Raw genomic sequence first — 24,429 nt, 5'->3', positions numbered from 1 at the left:
ATTAACAGAGATTTCTAAAGGTAGATCATTTATAGCACACACAGATGAGTGAAAGTGTTATCTGTGAGTGAATATGAATCGTTACCATTCTTTCAAAGCACAGATAATAATCTAACTGGGCCCATATCTAGAACTTGTGGTGCACCACAATCAACACAAAGCCCAAATTAAAAAAATCAAACAAAATTAGTCAATGAAAAATCTCTTTTATTGAGTGTTTTTGGAAACGGATGTACTGTTAGATTTGAACTGAGGAGGATTTATACATGAAAGCTCTTCAAAAACAGTGGCACCAGACTTTTACATAGAGTCCCAAATCCAGCATCAGACCTCTCCTCATGGACTGAACAGTCAAACATGTTTATACATAATATACCTTCAGAAGTGGATACATGTTTATAAAAATAAAATTCTTCACATACTGAAATACTTGGATTTTTTAAAACTACATTTTATCATAAGATGACCACTTCAGACTGAAGTTTGTTTGTTTTTTTTTAAATTGTAAAAACAAAGTAAGAAAAAAAAGAAAAAAAAGGCAGAAGACAGGGCAACAAAATACAAGCAATCATAAAATCAGGTCTGTAAAATCCAGCAAAGAGGAATTTGGCCACACACAGCCATAAAGTATCCTTTTAAAAACATGTTCAAAACACAGGACACACACACACAAAAAGTTACATAGATCTCAATCCGGGGCCAGCTTGCAAACACTCAGCTGAATAAACTGAAATAGTAAACATTGAGAAAAATAAAACACTGAAAAAGAACTAGGTCTACTTAATTATTAGTATACTCTGTAATGAATTAATGAGGACAGCTAAAACTTTAATATAACGTCTCATTAGTTTTCAGCATCCTAAACAAGTCTCCATATTTTTTCTTAGTGTAGGCACTTTTTGGCCCTAATGTGCTTACATGCAGTTTGTGGACCTGTGATATTTCCTGTTCAGTCTCTTCTTGACTGTTTCTGAGAACTTTAATCGCCCCACTTTCTCCAGTAACATGAGCCGACAGACATTTATAGCACATCACCATTATTTTACAGTATAGGCATGTGATTTATATACAGTATAAAACAGTAAATAACGTTTTTTTTCTCCTCACACAGTATTAGAACAATAGCAGGACATGATACTTTGTGACCTTGTTGCAACTACTAACCAGAAATAGAAAAAGCAATGTACAATGATGTACAGCTATGAAATAAAAAGAAGGAAATAAAACAAAAGTGTTCATGTCAACCAAATGAATTCACTGTTCACAGCATAAGATAATACCGTTCTCTAATCTCGTCACTACGCCACTTCAAGCCATAAAATTCAAATGCAGTTTGCAGGATGCAACCGTTCCCAGATCATAAAACAAATACGGTGCAAAAAGGGGACTTAAAGGTCACTTCACTGACATCACAGCCCAAATTTTCCTTCACCAAAATACAAAGGGGCAAATGAGCATTTCAGCATAAGCAGAAATGTTATTTTAAAGTCAATATTCCTCTAAGGGACTTTATGTTCATCCACTTCCTGAAACATGCATTACATATATAATGTGCCATTGTTTCACTTAGTGAAAAGGCAAAAAAAAAAAAAATATGGGAAGTTGCTCGCACAGCCATCGTGTGACCACAGCCAGTGCAGCAAAAATAATGAGAAAAACAAGCCAGACTGTGTTACAAGTCTGTGGGAGAAAAGTGTCTAGTCCTAAGACTTACTGAATACAATGTGCTCATGTTCATTTTTGTAAATTAGGATCAGAATTAGAGTTAGCCACTTTAAGGTAGGCTTACCTTGTAATTAACTAGTCTCTTGTCTAGGAGTGTAACCTTCAGTTTCTTACTTGCATTGCCTCCTTGCTCACCATGTCCTGTTTAACAACACTAGCATGGTGATGACAGAAAGACTCAGGATGAGGCTCTAAGATTGGATTTCACGCTGACACTGATATTTTTTTTTTTTTTTTAAATATTCAGATTATGGTTGGGAACCCTGCTTTCCCTCTGGCTCTCACACAGAACAGGCATGTAACGAACCCTTAATGTTCCTCACTAAGCAATTTAAGACAAACATTTTACTCCTGCTGCAGACTGTTGCTGCTTATTTGTACTTCAAAACTTTTTTGAAGTACTGAACTTTACAGTTAATAAATATGTAAGTATGTGACAGTCACAAATAACATATCTAGCTTTAAATGAATGGATAAACGAGTATGACCTCTATTCCTCATCTGTGTGTCTGGAATGTAACCAACCTTCCTTCCTTCCTGGGCACCCTCAAAACTTCTGCAGTGGGCTCAGACCTACATAAGGTGAATAATGATCACCTCATAGCAAAGCAATGCTCTGCTGGAAATGTGGGGACATTACAGGACTACTATACTAGATGTCAAAAGTTTAAGAACCTATACCATAAGGACATAATAGAAGAAGAAGAAGAAGAAGAAGAAGAAGTGGTCAGTGGACCAGCTAAGCAGAAAAAGTGTGGCCTTCTTTATGATGCTGAGCACTCACTTGCCCTTAAGGTTTGATAGTGAGATTAGGCTGACTTAGAGGAGCCATGTGTGTCACCAGTCAGGGGATAATAATGGGAAAGGAAAAAAGTGTAAGAGGCCATTCAGTGTTTCTGTATGTACACACACACTCACGCACGTACACAATGGGCAATAGGATACCTGGATGAACAAAATTAGTGTCCATGGTGTTGCTGAAGTCACTTTGCACCCACAGATGCTTCCTCCTCGTGGTTAGTCTTGTAGCTGCCGTTATGCTGGGCGCAGGGTGATGACGTCATGTCCTCACTCGGTGTGGCTGAGCCTTCTCTGTCACTTTCTTCCTTTCCTTCTCTGACATAGCTCACTTCAGCCTGAAATGGCAACAATGAACGATCAACTTAGACCAACAAAAATATTCAAAGACAAAAAAGCTCAAGTGCAGGAAAAATATGCCGTGCACATGAACAATTATTTGATACTTCCATCTTTGTCAAACAGGAGTTTAACTGACAGTTGTAAACATCATGTACTTTAGCTGATAGTACAAATATGTACCTAATCTGATACTAATTTTTATTATCAATTAGTATCTGGATTAAGCTGAGGCATCCGCTCATGTTGTCCAAGGTAAGGACAATGTTGGACAATACCTCCCACCCACTTAACAACATGCTGGACAGTCACAGGAACGCGCTCAGTGAGAGACTGATTTACCCAAATGCACCACTGAACGACACAGGAAATCATTCCTGCCCGTGGCTCTCCCTATACAACTCCATCTATAATTACACCCTTTTGCACATGCTCTGCAGTGAAAATAACAAATAACAATGTTTTACAGTTTATAGTAAAATGTCAATCATATATATTTAATCTCTGTAAAATTCTGCATATTTATAATTGAGCTTTTTGTAAATATTAGAGTTGTTTCTTAGATTTTGTAACGTTGTAATATATTACATTTAGTTCAGTCTGTTACTGTTCTTATTGTCTTGGAGCACCCGTAAACAAATAATTTCATTAAACTATTCTGATTCTTGTGCTTTTTGTTATTATGTCTGCTTACTAAAAACCAATATTTTACTCCTGTAACAGCCTGCATATCATCTGGAATACCGATTTAAATCTGGTTTACGTAACTTTGCAGCAATCAGCACCAGAGCTAAGACCTCTGATGTTACTTGGAACACATAGGTCAAAGGGAGGAAGAGCAGAAATGTTAATCAAGATGCATTGTATTTTTATAAAAGGTTTTCATTTAAAAAAAAAAATATTTTTACCAGCTTCACTGTATATTAAATTAACAGTGACTGTTTCATGTAACAAAGCTGTTAACCAAAATACGTGACAAACCCATACGGATGCTGCAGCTCGTCTCTGACAACAATCTTGCAGAAATGAAGGTGGTTTTTGAGGAGAACATTTGTTTGGCTGTTACTTGTCAAACAAATGTTCTGATTGTTATCAAGAGAAAGGCTCAAGTGTCACAAATCTAAATCACCTTTTATCTCTTGGCTATCATTTGGGGGATCTATGTAGTAAACTTCAGAAGTAGGACAGTCGTGTGGTTTGATACTCAAGTTGGAGACGAATGGAAACATTCACTTGTGCTGGTGTGAACAACATGCAACAATGCCACTACTTTTGAGGTAGAAACTATTCAGAATGGGACTTTCAGAATGATCTGCAAACCAAAGTGTGCTGAAAACTAAACCATACAGCAAAAGATTGATGCCATCTATATCACATACCAGAAAGACGAAGCTTGTGCATGCAAGTTGTATTATTAAATGCTTCCAGGTCTAGGGATCTGGAATAATTAGATAACTCCAAGTATAAGCAACATAATGCGCAGACAACTGAGTCCTTCTTTATTTGTAAATTATTAGATTTGTGACTGAAGCGTAATCTGTAATACCTTCACTGGCTTGGCTTTGCTCCTTATCCTGTCCTCGTCTTTGCGGCTCCTTTTTCTGGACGTGGAGCCGTCCCTTCGGTCCCTGCTGCGTTCCCTCTTCTTCTCTCTTTTACTTCTAAAAGAAGCCAGTGGACCAAATCTACAGTAAGAACCAACCTTCAAGCAAACATATAACTGAACCTACAATCGTATAACACAGAAAACCTACCTATAAAAAAATGTTTGGCAGCATGAGATGGTTGGATTTACCTTTTTGGTGATGGTGATTTGGCTTTCCTTCGAGGGCTTCTTGACCGATCCTTACTCCTGCGCTTGTGCCCCCTAGAAACAACACTTTATTAAGTGCATGAAAATAAATGTGTTATAAATAACACATCTTATTTTAGTTAAACGATCAACATCCTTTTTTGCACCACAATAACATACGAACAGCAGCAAATTTTGGAAGATATGAAGATTAAGAATCTGGTGCCCTCTACTGCCAAAGACAAGAATCACAGCTCTTATTGAAGCTGATCAGATTCTTTTATTAATGTTATTATTAAATGTAATAATCCAGAAATATTCCAGGAGTATGTTGTAGGTGGTCCCATGTGTTGAGCAAAGCCACAGTGTACTAAACACATTCAGACTCTTGGGAAGAAGAAAAAAAAAAAAAAAAAAAAAAAAAATCACTGAGATTTTTGCCTCACTAGTTGGTCCTGCATACCTCGAGCGACTCCGACTGCGTCTCCTGTCTCTGGAGCGAGAGCGTCTCCTGTGACTGCTTCGGGAACTGTGTGAGTCACCGCCCGGCAACGACCTCTGTGATGTTCTGCTTCAAACAGAAGCAAAAGGGGAAAGTGTCAACAACTAAATTGCAATACAACACTAAAACCCCGATGTTAAAAAAGCCGGTCACCTGTGTTTTGAGTGGGATCTTTTCCGGCGTGCTTTTGAGTGTGAACGGGAGCGTGAGCGTGAATGTGACCGCCGTGACCTTTGAGACCGGCTGGAGGAACGCTTCTTTGTTTCTGTGAGAGGAACAAGCAGTAGTCTGAGTACACGACAATTACTTCAGCAACTTTAATCAAGTCTTCATGCAGGACGAATATCATACCAGGTTCAATGGCAGCAGCAATGGTAGACTGTGCTTCACGCACCCTCTTCATCACATTTTCTAACTCTTTAGCAGCAGCCTGAGGCGTCAGCTCTGGGGGTTTCACAATAGCGTTATTGGAATGATTAACCCTGAAAGACAAAAGTATTAACCGGCTCTTAAAATGACGTTATTTTACGCATTTTCCCATTTTACAATTTTAACTAAATACATACTTCAGCGGTCTGTCTCCAAACATGACTCCATTTAATGTGAGGGCTCTGGCAACAGACTCTTGCTCAACAAACTCTACAAAGGCAAAACGAGTTGGCTGGGTCTCATCTCCGGCCATTCGGACAAACTTCACGTCTCCCACCTGTTTAAAGAATTCCAACAGCTGCTCTGCAGTGGTGGTCTGCGGAAAGAAAGATCAACTCAGTTTAAAGAAACATACAAGCCCCAAAATATAAAGCTTTTTAAAAGCTGCTGACCCTAGAATTGGGCAGTTTAATTGGTAAAAACTGTTGTCAATGCTCTCAAATTTTGTCACATCTTTCTCTTAATTTTTATTTTCTCTGCTTTACCTTCTGATATATGCACTCATCATTGCATTCTGTTTTTATTTACAATTTACACAGCGAACCAACTTTTTTAGAACTGGGGCTGTACATGTCATCAATTTACAGATGGTTTCACAGATGTTTAAAACAACAGTATTGGCCAGAATTTTACAACTGAGCTTATAGTTTCCTCAATATGGTGAAGGTGATACAAGCCAAACCCAAACAAGTAAGTAATAATATTATCATGAGCCTGTAGGATGAGGTCACATGGCCTTTAAATATATGAAGACTTTTATGTTACCTGTGAGTTCAAGTTGCCAACATACACTGTCCTCCTGATCTCATCAATTTTTGAGGGATCCACATTTCCCATGAGCGGCGGCTGAGCGAGTACTGACGCCGTGGGGTCGAGATTGGCTGAAAGTCGATTCACTAAGGGAAGGTTCAGCTGCAGGTGTGTGAAACAAAGACACGGGTTATTTTAGTACTGCACCATTATGGTGAAAGGAATGATCATTTTATTATACTGTCATGTAAACGTAAAGCTGCTTTTACATCCGTGCTGTGCCACATTTCTGCTAATGTACAAATATCTGCAGCAAAATAAAATTTCTTCCCCAAAACACAAATAAAATACAATAACAGTATAAAAGTACCAAAATCAACGACTGCTACAATTCCTGTTAGTTAACCTTTGCAAACAACATAAGGTGTTTGTTAGCATGACCTAAGTGTATCACCTAGAAACACCTTTAAACAAAATAACTCCATTAACTGTTTCCTACACGGAGGACGTGACTAAAACTTGCAGCAAAGTACTCTGCAGCCTTGAGATCATCATCACACTAACACTTTTGCAAAGGTTTTGACACTTTGGACCAAAGAGCCGTTATCCACACGTCCAATATTGTTGCATTTACCACTTTCTTAAACCGTCGGTGACTCTACGATGTTTAGTTCACACATCTTTGACCACACAGAATGACATCAAATTGGCGATTTCAATGCAACTTTGTTAGCTACACCATCGCACCCATGTACAGGCTCGCTTTTATGGACATCTGACGGCAGGTGATCCACGTTAGCAACCACAGCGCTGTTTTCTTTAATTCATGCATTCTTTATCCTGCAGTTTGTGGTGCGTTTTCAGTTTGCAGTTCAGGCGACTTTACAGGACTGTTTGCATGCGATTTGTTCTTAAGTAACGACACTTCCACTAAAGCCAAAGTATTTCTAAACAGCACATGATGATCTGCTTCAGGAGACAAGCTCTTCTACTCGGCACTGCGGGGAAGTATCATGACGTATCATTTAGAGTGCCTGATTTGTTTTTGCTTTGTGCTCTAATGGTGAAGCACACATTTTAAACATCAGTTGGTAATAGTTATTCAACAGCAGGAAGTAAAATCATGATCATGATTTAAACTAGAATGGGTCATTCTGACCTCGTGAAATTTTTAAATTAATGCAACTCTGGTAAAAAACGGCACAGGCACGGCTGGCAGCCTTAACCCAATTTCCCTCGGGATGAATAAAGTATGATCAATCAATCAATCAAATAAACCCAACCCTCTCACATTTTTGTGGCTTTTCCTGAAAGCCTAAATAACCTGCAGTGAGTGCATCTTTAACTTCACAATCTGTAATGAAATGATCTAAATCATTTATAAACTAATAACAACCATTAAACAATCTTAAATACTTGTTTTGTCCAATTTTAGTTAAAATTAGATGAAAATAAACAACTTTGACATCTTTGTCCTTTCTGCTGTTGTTGTAGGATGGGGTCAAAATGACCCTTCCTAGTGGTTCTAGTGTTAATCTCGATCAAAATTCTGGCTTCTTGCAATTTAATGACTGCTATTGTGTAATAAGGAAAATGGATGCTTCACCAGTAGACCACAAATCAAAACCGAATGCGCCTATTATGATTTACTTGCATGAATAACAGGCAGACAAGAATTATGACAGTGGCCAGACTTACATTCTGAAGTGGAGCTGGAGTAGGAATTGGCAGCAATCCCCCACCAGGAATCAGACTGGGTACTGGAGTGGCAGGTGCCAAAAGTGACAAAGCCTTGGCCTCTTCTGGGATTTTCCCTGCAGGACAACAGCAGATATTAGTGAAGGCAATAGAAAAACTCTCCTCTTTGTCTCCTCTATGTCTGCACAATTAGCCCACTGTACTCTAGAGAGAAAGAGAGCATACACTTCCCATACAGCCTACAAATCTTCTACTGTCTACTCATGATATGCTGGAGACCGAGCATCCTTACTTTGCTTTTATTAAGAAAATAAAACAAAGAAAGAAAAAAAACATTTCTCTCAGTGAATCTGAATTATTCTCAATGAAAATCCTTACTTTTTCAAAAACAAAAAGAAAACTTATTTTGTCCTTGGTCTCTTTTCAAAAAACATAAAGAAAGGAAGAAAGGAGAAAAAAAAACAATGCAGAGAATGAGTCAACACTTTGATGTATGGGTCACCTGTACTGGAAACATATTGGTCATGAACCATACGATATCAAGCATGGACGCTTTTCCGTGGGGGGAGGGGGCGATCGTTTCGCAGTGTTGGAAAGGTGTGCAACACAAGACAACCCCAATGGCTGCATCACTAATAGCACACAGAACATCAGATACAGAAAAGAACAACAATTTTAAGAACTGTAGGAAAGGTTAGCCAAAACTTAGCTATGAAAAACAACTAATTTGAATTTTCTTTTTTTTCCTCTCTGGATTCTAATCTGCTTCCTTGCTGCAGAAGTTAATAAAAAAAACAGCTACAAGTTTATCACATCATAGCTGGTGGCACTGAGCATAAAAATGACAGATTTCCCCTTCTAATGTTAGAAGGGGAAAAATAGGAGCATTAATGTCACAAAGCATTAATGCGTTCGACTCACTGCTAAATACTAAACATCTACATTAGAGTCGTAGAGCAGGAATATGAGGAAAAAGCCCTAACTGCTGCCTTTTACAACACACTTGCATTACAGATGTGAAGTGCACTTATAGCTTGAAGAATTTTATGCTCCGATGAAGTAAAGTTTTCACTGCCGACTCTCACTTTTTCACAAAGACTAGCCCCTCACTACAAGGAGGCGTAGTGGACGAGAGAGTAAAGTGTTAGGGATCCTCCTAGCATCCCATGTGTGACACACATCCCCATCGGTATGCCGTAGCAACCTGGACAGAACTCAATCACACACAAGCTGCAGCTGTAGCGGAAAGAGAGAGGGGGGTGGGGGGGTTGGACAATAATCAAAACAACAAACCAAAATAACAAATATAAACACAACGCTAGAGATAAGCAATATTGTAGTATTCTGGATAGAGACAGTAGAGAGTGGACAACATGGGAAAGTATGAAAGGAAACAAACCAAAAGAAAAAAAAAAATTAAAAAGGAAAAAAAAAAAAAATAAAAAAAATAAATAAAAAGAGACAAGGTGTCCATCTTGGAAGGTTCAGCGGGCTATTCTCCTGGTCACATTCCCCCCTTGAAGGCTGCGTTGGCCCGATCGGGGATAGTGGCTTGGAAAACAATGCCTGACTCAGGCTAGTGTAGTAGTGTAACAGCTGGGCCACTCTAGTCATCTGATATGCACACATAATCACACAGAAAAAACATACAAAACCAAATTAATAAACTCAGTAGCCATCCAGCACCAAGTCACGTGGACAAAAAGCATCAAGTCAGAGGTGATATCATTTTGACTGTACACAAGGAACAACAGTGGCACCAAAGAGGGAGGGAGATTTAATGAAAAGAAGCACCGAAACAAAAACAAATAAAAATATATATCTATGTTTTTTAATGAAGAGAGAAAAAGGGTGAGTTATTGTGTAATTTCCATCAAACAGTATTTAAAATATGCAAACTATTTTCTGCAGGCAGTCCAGTGTTTATAGTGTGGATTCAGCTTCAAAAACATTCAACCTAGCTTTAATGGCCTGTGTGGAAAACATTTTGTTACACCAAACAAGAGACCCTAGCTGGGTGCTATGGGAAATAAGCTAGCTTTTTCTTTTCTTTTTTTAAATCCTGAGGTGATACAACCCCTAACCTGTACCAAATAATTGTACACAAACAGTTAAAAAAAAAGGAACTAACCAGTGGCACAACTCGACAATTTTTCATGTGGGTTAAAAAATAAATTAAAATAATCATAATTACAAAAAAATTAACCCAGAATTCAACCACAACAACAAACAACTGAATTCAGGGGAAGGAGGTCATAACAAAGTCAAGGTTGTTTCTTTAAACGTAAAGGCCTGCACTCACCTTCCGCACATGGTACTACTATCAAAGCTCTGTCAATAAACACAGTATTAGTGAGATGTTGCGCCACACCAACACTGGAGGGGTCTCGGTACTTTATGTAGCACACTTTGGACGAGAAAGAGAGGGGGGCGTTGCTGTAAAAAAGGGGGGAAAGGAAAAGAAAGGGGAGAAAGAAGCGTGGAAACGCGGGTTAGTCATTTCATTTTGTTTCACCTGGGACTTTTTAGTTTATAATATAAGAACCGCGACAAGGCCGCAGGTCCGCAGAGTTGCTTGACTAGCCATGCAGAGGCAGACTACTCTTACTCGGGCGGGTAGAGCCGCAACTCCTCGATGTCTCCCAGGAAACCGAAGAGAGTGCGCATCTGCTCGCTGCTCACGGCCGAGGACAGGTTGGTTATCTGGACGACGGGTGTCCCCGGTATCCCGCTCATTGTGCAAACTACTAAACCCGACGCAATAAATAACGGTTTTTTAAAATTAAAATTATTTTTATTTTTCAGTTACCCTACTGTGTTAAATACACAGAGCATCCAAGGAGGCGGAGCGACAGGGGTTCTTCCTCTTTATTCGTAACGGGAGTGAACAGTAAGCTTTGAGGTCCGCTACCGCCCCCTGGTGCATTGTATAGTACACTGCATTTAATCCGTTTAAAATGATTCGTTGGCCGTCAACCATATCGCTCATGATCGATATCAAACCAGAAAAAAAAATTCTGTCAGAACACTTTGGTAACATGAGACTATGACATTCACTTAATACAGCCAACAAATTCTAATGTACGTGTCCACATTAGTTAGTTATTTATCTTTTTCTTCTTCTGGATGCTTCCTTAAGGGGTCGCCACAGTGGATCACCTGCCTCCTTCACAACCTGTTCCTAGCATCCTTTTCTGTCACACCAACCCTCTGCATGTGTATGGACTCAAACTGTGGTCATAAATATTTTGTACCTGTAAATCAGTTTTGTACTTGTAAATCAGGATTTGTATGTGTAAAATGAATTTGTGCGTGTGTAAAAAAGATTTGTATGTGTAAAAAGAATTTGTGTGTGGACTTAGCCAAAAAATACGTGTGAATCTCTGCACTCAACTTTCAAGTTACAAGTACGAATTTTGACCCTATTTTTCTTCCTTTCATCTGATTGGCCAATGTCATGTCAATCACAAATTTAACTATCCAATCAGAGAACAGATGGGTTTGGCTATTGGAGGGGTGCTTTATGGATCTTCAGGTCCTTGAAGGGAATAAATGCCCTTTTACATGCCAGCCCAGCGTTTTCCTTCATCACCAGGAAGGAAAACAGTCTCTGGTGGTCCGAGTTTGGTGATTTTTCTGTCACAGGTTTATGTGCTTAATACAGGGACCTCCAGAGCCTTTTCAACAGCGCTGCGGACCTCGGGGGCGGGGGGCAGTGTTGTGGAAATGACAGTCTTCACTAGTGGGCATAGTTACAAAGCTTTCTTCGTTATGAATTAGCCATACATGTTTTTATTCAACATTTGAAGAACCAGCAAAAAAAAACAAACAAAAAAAAACAACTCTTGTAGAGGACATAAAGTCAGAGATGGAAACAACAAGGAGCAGGTGCATCTAGTACAGGTAGAGCTGCTGTAAAAACCCACAGAGCTCAGCAGCCAGCACAACAAATTCTGGATCCTTGGCTATTAGTTAGCAGTAAGCATTAGCAGCACATGCTGCGTCTGATGTGAAAGGACCTTTATGCTGCGCACTGTGACTCACAGCAATGCTCCCGGGTCAGCCCTGACTTTGTGTTAAACTAATCCTAAAGTAATAATGGTATTTCTAACCACTGATATACCACAACTGTACTTTCAACAGCTACTGAAAGTTAGGGGACCTAGCTTCTATCGGATATTTATATAGAGATCCCCCACCTGCAGTTCAAAAAAGCCCCCCTCCGACAGCCAAACCCATCTGTTCTCTGATTGGATAGTTAAATTTGTGATTGACATGACATTGGCCAATCAGATGAAAGGAAGAAAAGTGGGGTCAAAATTCGTACTTGTAACTTGAAAGTTGAGTGCAGAGTTTCACACGTATTTTTTTGGCTAAGTCCACACACAAATCTTTTTTTACACACACACAAATTCTTTTTACACATACAAATCTTTTTTAAACACGCACAAATTGTTTTTACACATACAAATCCTTATTTACAAGTACAAAATATTTATGACCACAATTTGAGCCCATACATGTCCTCCTCCTCTACATCAGTGAACCTCCTCCAAGGTCTTCCTTTTTCACTCCCGCCTGACAGCTCCATTTTCAACATCTCTTTTCCAGCATATCCACAATCCTTCCACTACACACGTCCAAACCATGTCAGCCTAGTCTCTCTAACTTTTTCTCCAAACTGAGCCGTCCCTCTGATGTACTCACTTCTAATGCTGTCCATTCTGGTCACTCCCAGTGAAAATCGTAATAATTTAAATTCCACCGTCTTTAAACCAAACGTCATAGCATCTATGTACATACTGAACGATTGAAAATTGTATTTCCATTTTTTATCTTTCTCAGTGAAGCCAGGGCTTCTCAAAATATTCTATAATCATAATCATAATACTTTATCCCTAAGGAAATTATGTAAAATATTGTGCCAAGATCGCCACAGCAATAATTAAATTAGAAGGTATTGAATATTAGTATCCAGTTCATTGGGTAACAGATGAAGTTAAACACTTGAAACACAACTTAAATGCAGATAGTGTGATTGTATACATCTTCAGAATTCATTAAAAACTTTTCGAGCTATTGTGTTTAAAGACAGAATGACGCTAATGCACCCAAGTGCCACCAAAAACATAACCTTCAAAAAATAAACATCTATAACAATTTTGTTTTCATGAAGTCCATACCTATATCCTACGGTGGCTGGGAAGGGCAAAGCGCAAGAAATTAAAGCGCCATATTGCGACCTCCACAGTAACCGGAAACACGTAACTTCAGTTAAATCCACTTTCGAAAACTAAATTGTGTTTTTGTTACTATTGATGCTGCTGATAAATAAATTTGGTTCTAAGTGTTTTAACACTCTGGGTTTATTTTATTTTTAAAATCACCATCCCTTCAGCTCATTTGTGGCCAAAAGTGTCCATGTGTTTTTGTTTCTTTGCTTTTTTTGCATAAAGGTTTTTTAATAAATATAAAATAATCATTACTTTTTACATTCTTAATCCTTCAAACACCTTTTTCTAGTACAATGCACTTGTTTGAAGACAACCTCAAGACACCATTTCATATATCAACAGTGCTACTGAAAATTATTGTACAGTGGTCCCTCTTATACCGCGGTTCACCTTTAGCAGACTCGCTGTTTCGCTGATTTTTTTTTTTAATAATAATAATAATAATAATAATAATGCATTGGATTTATATAGCGCTTTTCAAGGCACCCAAAGCGCTTTTAACATCAGATTGTGTTGTGCGTTCTGAATGCTGTAGACCAGAGGTCCCCAACCTTTTTTGCGCCACGGACTGGTTTGTGCCCGACAATATTTTCATGGACCGGCCTTTAAGGTGTCGCGGATAAATACAACAAAATAAAACTAGTACCGGTACCGAAAAAAAGAAGATTTATTCATAACACACGTGAAAAGACCCAGGAAAACTGAGTTAACGATAAAAAGATAACAAAATAACGCTGAAAACCGATAAAAACCCTGAAAACCATACATTTCACACCTGAACCTCAACTCTCACGGCTGGTACCAAACGACTCACGGGGGTTGGGGGTTGGGCCTTTTTTCCACTTTTATCAAGTGGAAAAAAGTTAGCGTGTTTATATTATGCTCACATAGCTGTGTCCTAGTGGTCAGGTAGCACATTGTTATATACCAGCTAGCCAAACTTCAGTAACCCTACAAACGTCACTGCTGTTTAGTTTTCTGTCTTCATTTATGTTGGAAGTGATAGCAGAGCTGTACTTTGAATTTGTTTCCAAAATCCCTCAGTTAGGACATGCTATATTGTATTTAGACGGAATCTAGCAAGCCAACTTCCTGCTAATTTCGTTTTCATGGATGCCTGGATGATAACTCAATAGTTACACATGGTAGAGCAGAACGCTGATCATTTTATTACAGATGAAAGACTTTAGATAGTTTTTCAATTCTCAGTGATGCCACAGTGATCGTGTGATTTATGGACCTGCAGCGGAGTTTGAGCCCAGACACGGCTAGTGATGTCAGACTTAAAGACCGGATAAAGAGTGATATGAACATATCTATAACTTACCGGAATGAAAATGTCTGGAGCACACCAACAGATATTTGGAGATGGAAGAGAACTGGATATCAGCTTCTCACAGCTGCTATCCAGACTAGACCCCGCCTTCTTTTGGTAACATCCCATACATGAGCTGCCTCATGTTGCTTCCAGGTGGGGAAAGAATGAAAAGATAAACCATTTTCAATCTTATTCCCTTGCCGGTCGTGCGATCTAACTTTACAACCGACCGCACAGCAAGTATGAACCATAGCTGGTGTTATCCGTGTACTTTCACTGCTCTTTTGCTAGCGCTTTGTTCGGCCCAGAAACATGGCACCTCAACCAAATATCCTGGCCACGCCCCCTCTTGTGACATCACTCTCCAAAAGCCCTATTAGGCTAATCGTTGTGTCACTTCCGGTATTTCAGACAATCCCTTTCCGTCAAGGATTTTTAATTTGTTGCGGATTTTTAATTTGTTGTGGATTTTTAATTTGCTGCGTTTTTTTAATTTGCTGCGGTTTTTTAATTTGTTGCGGTTTTTTAATTTGTTGTGGATTTTTAATTTGTTGCGTTTTTTTAATTTGTTGCGGATTTTTTATTTGTTACCGGTTTTTAATTTGTTGTGGATTTTTAATTTCTTGCGCTTTGCACTTCCCAGCCACCGTATATATCTGTACAAAAGCATAAAAAAGCATATATTTATGATGTTATTGTGCGTGTAATTGACATTAGTCATTTTACAACGTCAGCTAATGTAGCGTGTGAGGTCCGCATACACACACGTATATTTATACTGTACAGTGAGGTCCACAATCAAGATGTGAGTGAACTGCAGATTTTCACCGTTAATTCAAAGGCTTTTACAAAACTTCCACATTTACTGTTTATGAATGACACTTTGAATGAAACCATTTTCAGAGACTCAAAATTAATTGGAAAACTTTGATGTAATTTTTAATATAAGGATTGTTTTTAATACTTGGATAAAAATCCTGAATTGTAGAAGCCAAGATGTTGCCACATTTGCCACATCCTCCCTTGAGATGCCGCCAGGCTCTTACTGCAGCTGCCTTCAGTTACTGGAAAGCATGCTGTGTTGTGCCGACATTAGGTGACACGCTTGGTCACTGAAGAAAATCCCACGTCTTTGAATGGAAAATCCTGGCTTGCTTTGCCATCCCACTAGTTTTGCAACTTGATATTGCTGCTTGTGTCAGCAGTCACATCATCAGCAAACATCCGCTATGCTAGATGATGTGATCTTCTTTGGCTCATGAGCTCTCCCCCAGTGGCGTGTCTAGAAAATTTTTGTTGGGGGGGCCAGGTAGGGGCACAGATTTGGAGAAGGGTGGCAGATGTAATTGGCAGATAATGTTAAAAAAAAAAAATCTACCAACCGTTAACCATCATTCAATAACCCTGTAAACCTAATAACTGAATTTGCTTTTGACTCTTATTAGAATGAGGTTTTAACCACTACGGTGCAAAGTTTTTAGATACTGCGTTGATGAAGTACAAGAGATACAATCAGTGCTTTGTCAGTGTTTACTCAGCATTCAAGGACAGCAATATTTGCGTAGTATTTTTACTGACATATAGTGCACATATGTTTTGGGCAAAAACATTTTTGAATAGTAAAATACGAACATTTTTAACATACAATTGACAAATTAGCCAATGCAAAACTTTATCTGCCTATTAAAAAAAGAAGATGATCTTCTTACAAACTGGTGTTTGATTTTGAAACAGGGAAAAAGTGGGGAAACAAATGAAAAGACTAACATTTGAATGAAACCTGAAAGCAAGTAAATACTTTCTATGCTGCCTTATGGTAAACTTTGGTAATACTGATGTATAAAGAACAACACTGGCTGATGATGAAATACAGCTGGCATGGTGACACTGCCAGTATTAACCTGCAGGGCTGGACTGGTACAAAAAATTGGGCATTTTGACCAGAGACCGGCCCACCAGGTATTAAAGCCATAAAGCCTTTGAATGAAAACAAACGCTGTTGTGACAGTGATGTACACTGTCTTGTTGGTATATGTATGATTTCTATCAATTTTACGTCAGATAAAAACTTTGTTCGCAAGATTCAGATAATTATTTAATAAAAGCTAGATATTTTAAATGAGAATAAGTAAGAAAAGTATTTCTTTGTGCCCCCCTTTCCCTGTTAATGCCCTACCTGGCCCCCTGGCATAACTTTGCTAGACCCGCCCCTGCACAGTTACCAGCTGTCAGCTACTTAGAAAAGGATCCTGGTGTTATTGGTCTCTCAGAAACAGTTCATAACTTCCCTTCAACTCATCCATGTCACCTAAAAGGTAAACCTGTTTCTCCATCACCTGTTCAGCTCTGATGATTCAGTAAGGACATCTCCTGGTTTCATCTTCATGTTTCCCTCTCACCACATATCCAAACCGACATCATGACCAGCAGCTTTACAGCTGTGGCTCCAGCAAACATCAGCTGATACTAGAAATTAATATTAAATAAATTCTAACAACAGCTGATCAAGCTTAAACGTGCTGCTGTTGTTTAGCGCGACATCCACTGGTTTCCTCTTTCTGGCGCAAAGTGGGCGATAAACAAACAAAAAAGAAAAGCCGATCAGCTGATCATTGATCAGTTTCATGATTGAAGTAGCAACAGGAGAGAGAGGGGAGAGAATGAGAGAAGAGGAGGCAGCTGTGCAGCAAAGACACAGAATAACTCCAGCTTTGTGTCGTTTTCATTCTAGCTGAAGTTCGGGACAAACTGCGTCTCTTAGCTCAATACAAAACCTGTAATATTGTCTCTGAATGAGGGACCATTTCATTTTTAAGGAGCCGTTGGCAACTCTACTAACTAACCTTATGAATAAAATGAAGTTCACCATCAGTAACATCACAGCATCCGCCCAGCTGTATAGAAACTCCATCATGCTAGCTAGTACGCAGTAAGAGTTATTGTAACTGACTGTAAAAAGTCAGCACAACGAAAATAAACTCCACCTAAACTTGGTTTATATCTGACCCAGATAGACTGCAGGTCATAACTTCTTACCTGAAGTTCAGTTCACCTGACAATCGGACTGGCGGCTGTCTCGGGTCTCTCCTCCTCCTGCCTCCCGTTTCCCTCATCCACCTGCTAGCCGCCGTGGAAGCTCCGCCATGCTCGATGGCCAGTCCAGCTATGTTAAACTGTTAATCCTTCGCCGAAAAACTATTTTCTGTGGTGCTGTCTTTCGTGCTTGGCTCTCCTACCTTTGCTAACATGATGCTCATAGCTCAGAAGCCGATGCTGCATTCACTTACACTCGGATATCTGAACTTCACTGTGAAAACATAATCGTACATTTGATATTTCATTGGATTTTATTGTTTTGGCTTGGGTGGCACCTGGGGTGGCCAGTCTGGTTGGGGGGGTGGCCTGTGCCCCCAGGCCACCCCGCTGGACACGCCACAGCTCTCCCCATCATTCTCGTACAAGTTATGTTGTTTTCATCTATCCAAAGAACAGTTTCCAGAACTGTGCTGACTCTTTTAGATGCTTTCTTACAAAATCTCATCGGACCTTCTTGTTTTGGATTGTAACCAGAGGCTTGCACCCTTTTGTAAACCATTCTGTATTTCCACTCATGAAAGTTTGACAGTGATACATTTATCTCCTTGAGTGTTCTTAACTAGGATTCATGTTGTGAAAGAACAAGGAAAAAATCCTGGTGTCTTCGGTAGTCTTTCTGGCCAGTTCATTTCTCAGTTTTAATAAAGTAACAGATTGTTGATTCAACCAGTTCTAAAAAAAAATTTGATTAGGGTTTTTGGTCTAGAGATGGCCTCCTTCACTTGTATAGGTATCTCTTTGGACCCCATATTGAGTGGGTGGGGAGGCTGTAGCTCAGGTGCTAGAGCAGGTCACCTACTAATTGGAAAGGTGGTGGTTCAATCCTTGTCTGCTCCAGTCTGCATGCCAAATATTGGGGAACATACTAACCCCAAGTTGCTCACAGATGAATCTATCAGATTATGAATGCGTGTGAATGGTAGATAGAAGTACTTACATAGAGCATAGGAAGAAAAGTGCTTGTGTGAATGAGGCAAGTTGTGTAAAGCACTATACAAGAACCAGTCCATTTACCACGAATTGTGAAACACAAGTTCAACAAATGGAATCAACTTAAACTTTTATCTGCTTAATTTGTCATTAAACAATGGGCCTCATGTGGCCATGAAGCAGTTTATCACCTGTCCAATTACTTCTGAGCCTTTTGAAAATGGAGCACTGACTACAAAAAAAATAGTTATTAGTTAAGTTAGAATTGCACTAAAAATGTCAGGTAATGCAATCAATACTTTTGTTAAACCTACTCAATGTAAGCCAAAGGTCTGTACGTTAATGATACTGATTGTGTACCATCCCAAACAGTACAGTCTGTTATTTAAGTAGTGATCCAGTTAATCTAATCCCAGTTTTGCCTTCATCCTTTTATATAAACTCACAGGATGATAAAAGAAAATGACACAGAAATCTGTGTTAAACAGCATTAGTTTATTTTCCACAGGTTACTTCAGAAACAGGTAATTATGTACAAAATCTGGAATGTTGGATAAATGCATATCAATCATTGTCATGATCATCATCTCACCGTGACCGTTTAGAAAGAGTAGCTATACATTAAAACTGGTGCCTCTGAATTGCAATTTATTGCTGGTTTTACAATCGCAAGTCACTAATGCCATTATGACCTCTTTTCTAAAACTTTTTAAGGGTATTTACAAGTTTGATTAGTAAGGTCTGAAATCCACAGAAGGCTGCTAAATAAATAAAACGGGAGCGTGAGAAACAAACCAACATGGATGAAGAAAGCATGAAAACAAGTTTGATCTCCCTAGATTGTCTACAATGTCAGACTTTATTTTTTTTGCCATGATTATAAAGTGACCATTAACCATTTCCCATTAAAAGTCAGACAGAACAGAAAACAACCCACAAAATTAAAACAAATAAAATCAATAATCTCATCAGTGTGAAAAAAAAAAAAACAGGTTGTGAGAAACTAAAAATGTCAGAAGTGCACATTATGTTGTCACTTTCCTGAAAACAAAAGTTGCCAAAACTAGACTGAATTTAAAAACTAAAATGGTACAGCTTCATTTAGATCAGCGTGATATTCTAAATATTATTTTATTAAAGGGATAAAAATGTAGTCAATTTCCACAGTGTTGTTATTTTGGTTTGTCAGTGCCACATGAATCAAATACTTTCCCCACTGTTGCCACGTACAAGAAGAGCACAGCAGACGGCTCCTAATCTAATTGGCCGTCGTGAGTCGAGGGAATGCTTTTTGTTCAAACACTGCTGGATTAAAATGCAATTTATATTGTACAAACAACTCAGTGGTCACAAATGCGCGGCTGCAAATGAGGCATTCGCTGTCCCAATGAGCGTCTAGTTTTTTACGCTGACGACACTGCTTTAAAAACCACAATTTTCCTTCGGTGACGAACATTACAAATGTTTCGACCTACATACAAACATTAGAAGACACGGTATGCTACGCAACACACGCTAAAACCTGCTCTTACACAACGCAGAGTTTTTGTTTGTTTTTTTAATCATTTTTTTGAAACACTACCATATATTTATTTCCTGTGCCATTTCATTACAAAAAGAGATTCTTTTCACAATATAAAAAAAATCATGTAAAATCACCAGGGAATACTAAAAGGTTGTGTTGTTTAAAAAAAAGAAGATTTTTTTTGTGAATGAAAATAAAGGCTTTAAATATTGCTTCTAAGCCATTATGCTGCAAACGTACTCAGGAGGTTGTGAATATGTGAGTATTGCTTGGGTTCTGGCGTCAAAGGTCCCCCCACCACCCTGTTCAAACAGTTCAAGGTCTATGGCACTTGACAACTGGTTTCTCCCAAATCTATTCTCTGTACAGCGAAGAAAACCCCCAAAACAAAACAAAAAGGTGATTAAAACAATGGCTAAACATTTTTATAGACACACAAGGCAACCTATGGTCCATTTAAAAAAAAAAAAAAAAATTATAATAAAACTGCCAGATGTTGAAACCCTCTCAGCTCACTGTTGGCTGCCTGAAAGAGGAAGCCCCTAAAAATAAAAATTTAAAACATGACTGAAACACTGACCTTATTCAAGTCTCTCTTAAGATACCTCCTGCTTTTTTTACCGCCTGTCCACGGTTTCTAAACTTGCTTTGGTTAACTAGCATAACCGCCACATCGTCCTCCGCTTCAAACAGCTCTCATGATTCGAGAAATGCACCTAAAAACAAGGAAACAACTTCGATGTATCCATCTGCAGCAATCTACCTCCTAACCAAATATGAATATTTCCCAATAATCTGTGTTTTTCTGTATTTTAAATGAAAGACTAGCAAAGCAGATTAACCAAATCCAACAATTATATGCCTCCAAAATGTCAATTTCCTGTCCCATTATGTGATCACATGCAGGGTGCATTTCTTCAGCTCCATTTATATTGCAGATTTCCACAATCCAATGTGGCAATGTGATATACCCAGTTGGAGTGGTGAGGTCAGGGATGAGCTGAAATAGTGAAGTGTCTGTATGATGGAGGAGATTCGCAGGTTTGTGGAAGCGAAGTGTTTGATCTTGCAAGAACAAAAGAAAAACGGGATGGGGGGTGGGGGGCATCTCTCCCAGAAAAAACAAAGCCAAACGCCTCCTCGATCCACATTCGTCTCCACATAGCAAGCACGTAACACTGTCCTCCAGTTAAGATTGCAAGCAGACTGGAAAATGGTTTCAACATCTTAAATAAAAAGAAAAACAAGGAAAGAAAAAAGGCAAACTGGATGGCAGAAGAGAAGGAGCTCTGCCCCCTAGTGGTCAGATTAATATCCATCTGCAGAAATCAAACTCCTGATCCACTGATGATGAGTTTTGGGGTTTAAAAACGAAAGAAAAAAGAAAAAAAGATGACCTGTACAGAGACCACAGTAAGTGACGTCATATCTTCAGCTTCTTTTGTATATATATAAAAAAAAATATATATATATATATGTATATATATATATTCCACAGTGATGGCCTTTTGAGGACGCGTACTTGCAGATGTTCTTCTGCTGTCTCACTTTGATCCACTACATTCAGTGGTTTTTCCCATTTAATCAAGGCTCCCATGATCTGTACTATAAATAGTCCCGATAGGTAGCAATGGATCAGTTTCTGAGTACAAAAATATGACAAGTCAACGTATGCTTTTCAGTTCTTCTCCCATATGTCACACTCTATTTTGAGGTCAGTTTCAGTCTATCCTTGGATTCCTCTTACGATAATCAAGTCCACAGTGCTTGGGAAAGTCTTCAGAAGGGACACCGCGTTCCCGTGATCGATATTTACAAAGCTATATCCGTTTGCCTGAGGAGGGAGAAGAAAACGGTAGATTAGATTATTGGTTACTATTCCAAAGATATTAATCTCAAAATACTGATTCCTACAGACAGCAGAGTACCTGGATGATTTTATCCCCAGGCTGAAGAATTTTTGATGCTGGTCCCTCAGGTTGAACCCTTGTTACAAATATACCCTGAAATTATAACGATAAGATATAAAATCTTAGAAAAGAAGTGACTTCTTTGGAAGAGGGAAAACAACAACAACAACAACAACAACAAGGTATTAATTTACATTGTCATCAGGACGAAAGGGGTTTCCCCGGCCTCCGACTCCTCCTGATATACTGAAACCCAGCTCAGGATTCTTCTCCACTTTCACACGGATCTGAAACACACCCACACACTTTCATTACGCATGATCACTGTTACGATACAATTTATTGACATTAGTCGTAAAATTAAAAGGAGACAGTTTTCTCGACTTAAAGTGCCAGCTACGATAAATGTAAAAGAAAGAAAGTTACTAAAATTCCGTTGGAGTGAACAAGAATATCAGGTTCTCAATGTCAGCGAACACTGAACTAATTTCAAGTGGCAGGGGAAAAACTAATGAAACCACCAGACGAGTACAGTCAGAGTCTACCATCACATGTCAGAGGGGGTGCAGAAGTCTAGGTCACTTTCAGACCACATCAACTGCAATATGCTAAAAAGGTTAACATAGACTCTTTGAGTGTAATAACATCTGGCCTATTTAATGCAGTTCAGCAGGCAGCTAGCGGTTAGCTTAGTTTACCATAAAGGATGAAGGAGAAACTACATAAAACTGGAACTATAACCTGAGGCTCTACAGTTGGATATTTCCTGGACCGTCTCTGGCTGAGAACGCCAAGTTCAGACTTGTGGGAGTAGGAACAAGCTTAACTTGGAACAGCAGTCTAAGTTGCAAAAAAAGGGGCTGGCACAAGCTCAATATGGAATTTAGCCAGTCATCTCATCGGTCTGATATCCTTAAATGTCTGGGCCAGTCGCGATGAGGCATAATGACAACACCTTAGCTAATGGAAAGAGACTTCTCCAAGAAAATACGTCATTCCCTAAAATACTGAATCTCATATTTCTTTGAGTAATAATCCATCCTTCACCTCTTGTTGGATGGGTTCGAGTGGAATTCGTGAAGGCCCCTGGGGCTGCTGGGAGACTTTGAGCATCAGGTAATCAATAAGCTGCTCTCTGGAAGGGTGACGTGCCATGGACGACTGGCTCATTGGAGGACGAGCCGAAGGACCCATCTGACCATTCATCAAAGGCACCTAAGAAATAATCACACACAATCAGCAGGTTTTATTGCTTGGAATTTCTATCCCTAATTCCCATGTAGCAAAACTATCAGTTTGGATGAATAGAAGATGTATAACATCTTGTTTACTCTAAACAAACTTGTATATGCCAACCACAGTCTGGCGGTAGTAGACTTACTTTTCTGGCAGGGTCCAAAGTGTAGTTTTGCATCCCTTGGGGACCAAAAACATCATCCTGGATGGGAAGAAAGGAATGATTACCAACATTATACTCAACCTCAATCCACTGAAATCGATTTGTAACCAGGGGTTAAAGTGGGGATTTGGCAAAAAGAGAAACCCTAAGATTGGGTGCAGCAGCCGTGCAGCATGGTAGAAAGACTTAGAAAAAAGTCACATATTAATTCGCTCTGTGAGCTCCAGCTGATTTTTTTTTGTGTACACACTGATCAACTGCTACTCTGATACTCGCTCGCTTTGTGGATTTAGCAAATATGACGATTATCCTGTCACGAAATTATGATTTTAGAAAATGACAAGTGAAATTCAAATTTTTAGCTTATAAAATTTCACTTGCTGGGCAGTCCTTACCTTTGAAAATAATCTTTCATCTTCCTCTCTTGTCCACACTGTCTGAATTTACCTGCCATTTAAAAACTTTAACCTCCATTTATGCACACTCTTCTTCTACATGACTTACTAGATGCTAAAATACCTTGGCCACAACTTTACATCTGCACCCTGAACACATCACAAGGATGAGAAGAAAAAAGGATGTGTTGAAGGTGTAGGAGGGATGTCATTAATTTCTTCTTGAGCAAGTATCTCCATGCAGTCAGCTGGAAGGACATGCCTATTGGATTTAAGGTGCTGGGACACCATTAAGGATCATACTTGCCCACTTTAACCCCATTTGCAATGAAGGATAACAAAAAACATCGATTACTGAGACTCTGGGATCACACAAGCTGTTGATTTAGAAGACACCACAGAGCGATCAACACACCAACTAAGACGATGAAAAACTGAGATTAAAGTCTGCATAGCTTTTATTTAAACACCAAGCAGAATATAATTTGGAACATTAGCCACCAGGAGATGAGATGAATCTTGAATGTTAAGCAGTAAAGCGGTTACACAACACTCTCAGACAGCTTTAGTTTTGCCTCTACAGATCTAA

At 39.0% G+C, this 24,429-nt stretch overlaps 2 protein-coding genes across 8 annotated transcripts in view; both read right to left on the bottom strand.

Moving 5' to 3' along the window:
• Positions 1–189: 189 nt before the first annotated feature.
• On the bottom strand, positions 190–10,902 carry srek1 (splicing regulatory glutamine/lysine-rich protein 1). 5 transcript variants are annotated; one of them, XM_039615526.1, is made up of 12 exons: positions 10,336–10,470; positions 9,119–9,647; positions 8,536–8,665; positions 8,034–8,149; positions 6,351–6,497; positions 5,723–5,901; positions 5,508–5,638; positions 5,310–5,421; positions 5,118–5,225; positions 4,658–4,741; positions 4,409–4,523; positions 190–2,861 (listed from the first exon to the last, which is right to left on the bottom strand). In XM_039615526.1, exons 3-12 carry the CDS (start codon positions 8,564–8,566, stop codon positions 2,709–2,711), a joined length of 1,176 nt encoding a protein of 391 aa, XP_039471460.1. In that variant the 5' UTR covers positions 8,567–8,665; positions 9,119–9,647; positions 10,336–10,470; the 3' UTR covers positions 190–2,708. The 5 variants fall into 5 exon arrangements, with proteins under 5 accessions (XP_039471460.1, XP_031583128.1, XP_031583129.1 ...); XM_031727268.2 differs by lacking the exons at positions 8,536–8,665; positions 9,119–9,647 and adding an exon at positions 10,642–10,902 and having other exon boundaries at positions 10,336–10,469; XM_031727269.2 differs by lacking the exons at positions 8,536–8,665; positions 9,119–9,647 and adding an exon at positions 10,642–10,902 and having other exon boundaries at positions 4,658–4,729; positions 10,336–10,469.
• An 8,183-nt stretch (positions 10,903–19,085) lies between these two features.
• Positions 19,086–24,429, bottom strand: part of erbin (erbb2 interacting protein) — a 47,495-nt gene continuing 42,151 nt past the window's right edge. For all 3 annotated transcript variants that reach the window (XM_031727272.2, XM_031727273.2, XM_031727274.2), the window contains 5 exons: positions 23,428–23,484; positions 23,094–23,261; positions 22,241–22,333; positions 22,065–22,139; positions 19,086–21,970 (listed from right to left, as the gene is read on the bottom strand). In XM_031727272.2, coding sequence (XP_031583132.1) covers positions 21,863–21,970; positions 22,065–22,139; positions 22,241–22,333; positions 23,094–23,261; positions 23,428–23,484 — 501 coding nt within the window. In that variant the 3' untranslated portion in view covers positions 19,086–21,862. The remainder of the gene's footprint in view (positions 21,971–22,064; positions 22,140–22,240; positions 22,334–23,093; positions 23,262–23,427; positions 23,485–24,429) is intronic.

This window comes from Oreochromis aureus, linkage group 7 (assembly GCF_013358895.1).
Source record: "Oreochromis aureus strain Israel breed Guangdong linkage group 7, ZZ_aureus, whole genome shotgun sequence".
Classification (NCBI taxonomy): domain Eukaryota; kingdom Metazoa; phylum Chordata; class Actinopteri; order Cichliformes; family Cichlidae; genus Oreochromis; species Oreochromis aureus.
Note: the sequence above shows the minus strand (reverse complement) of the source record. Positions and strands in the feature narration are given on the sequence as shown.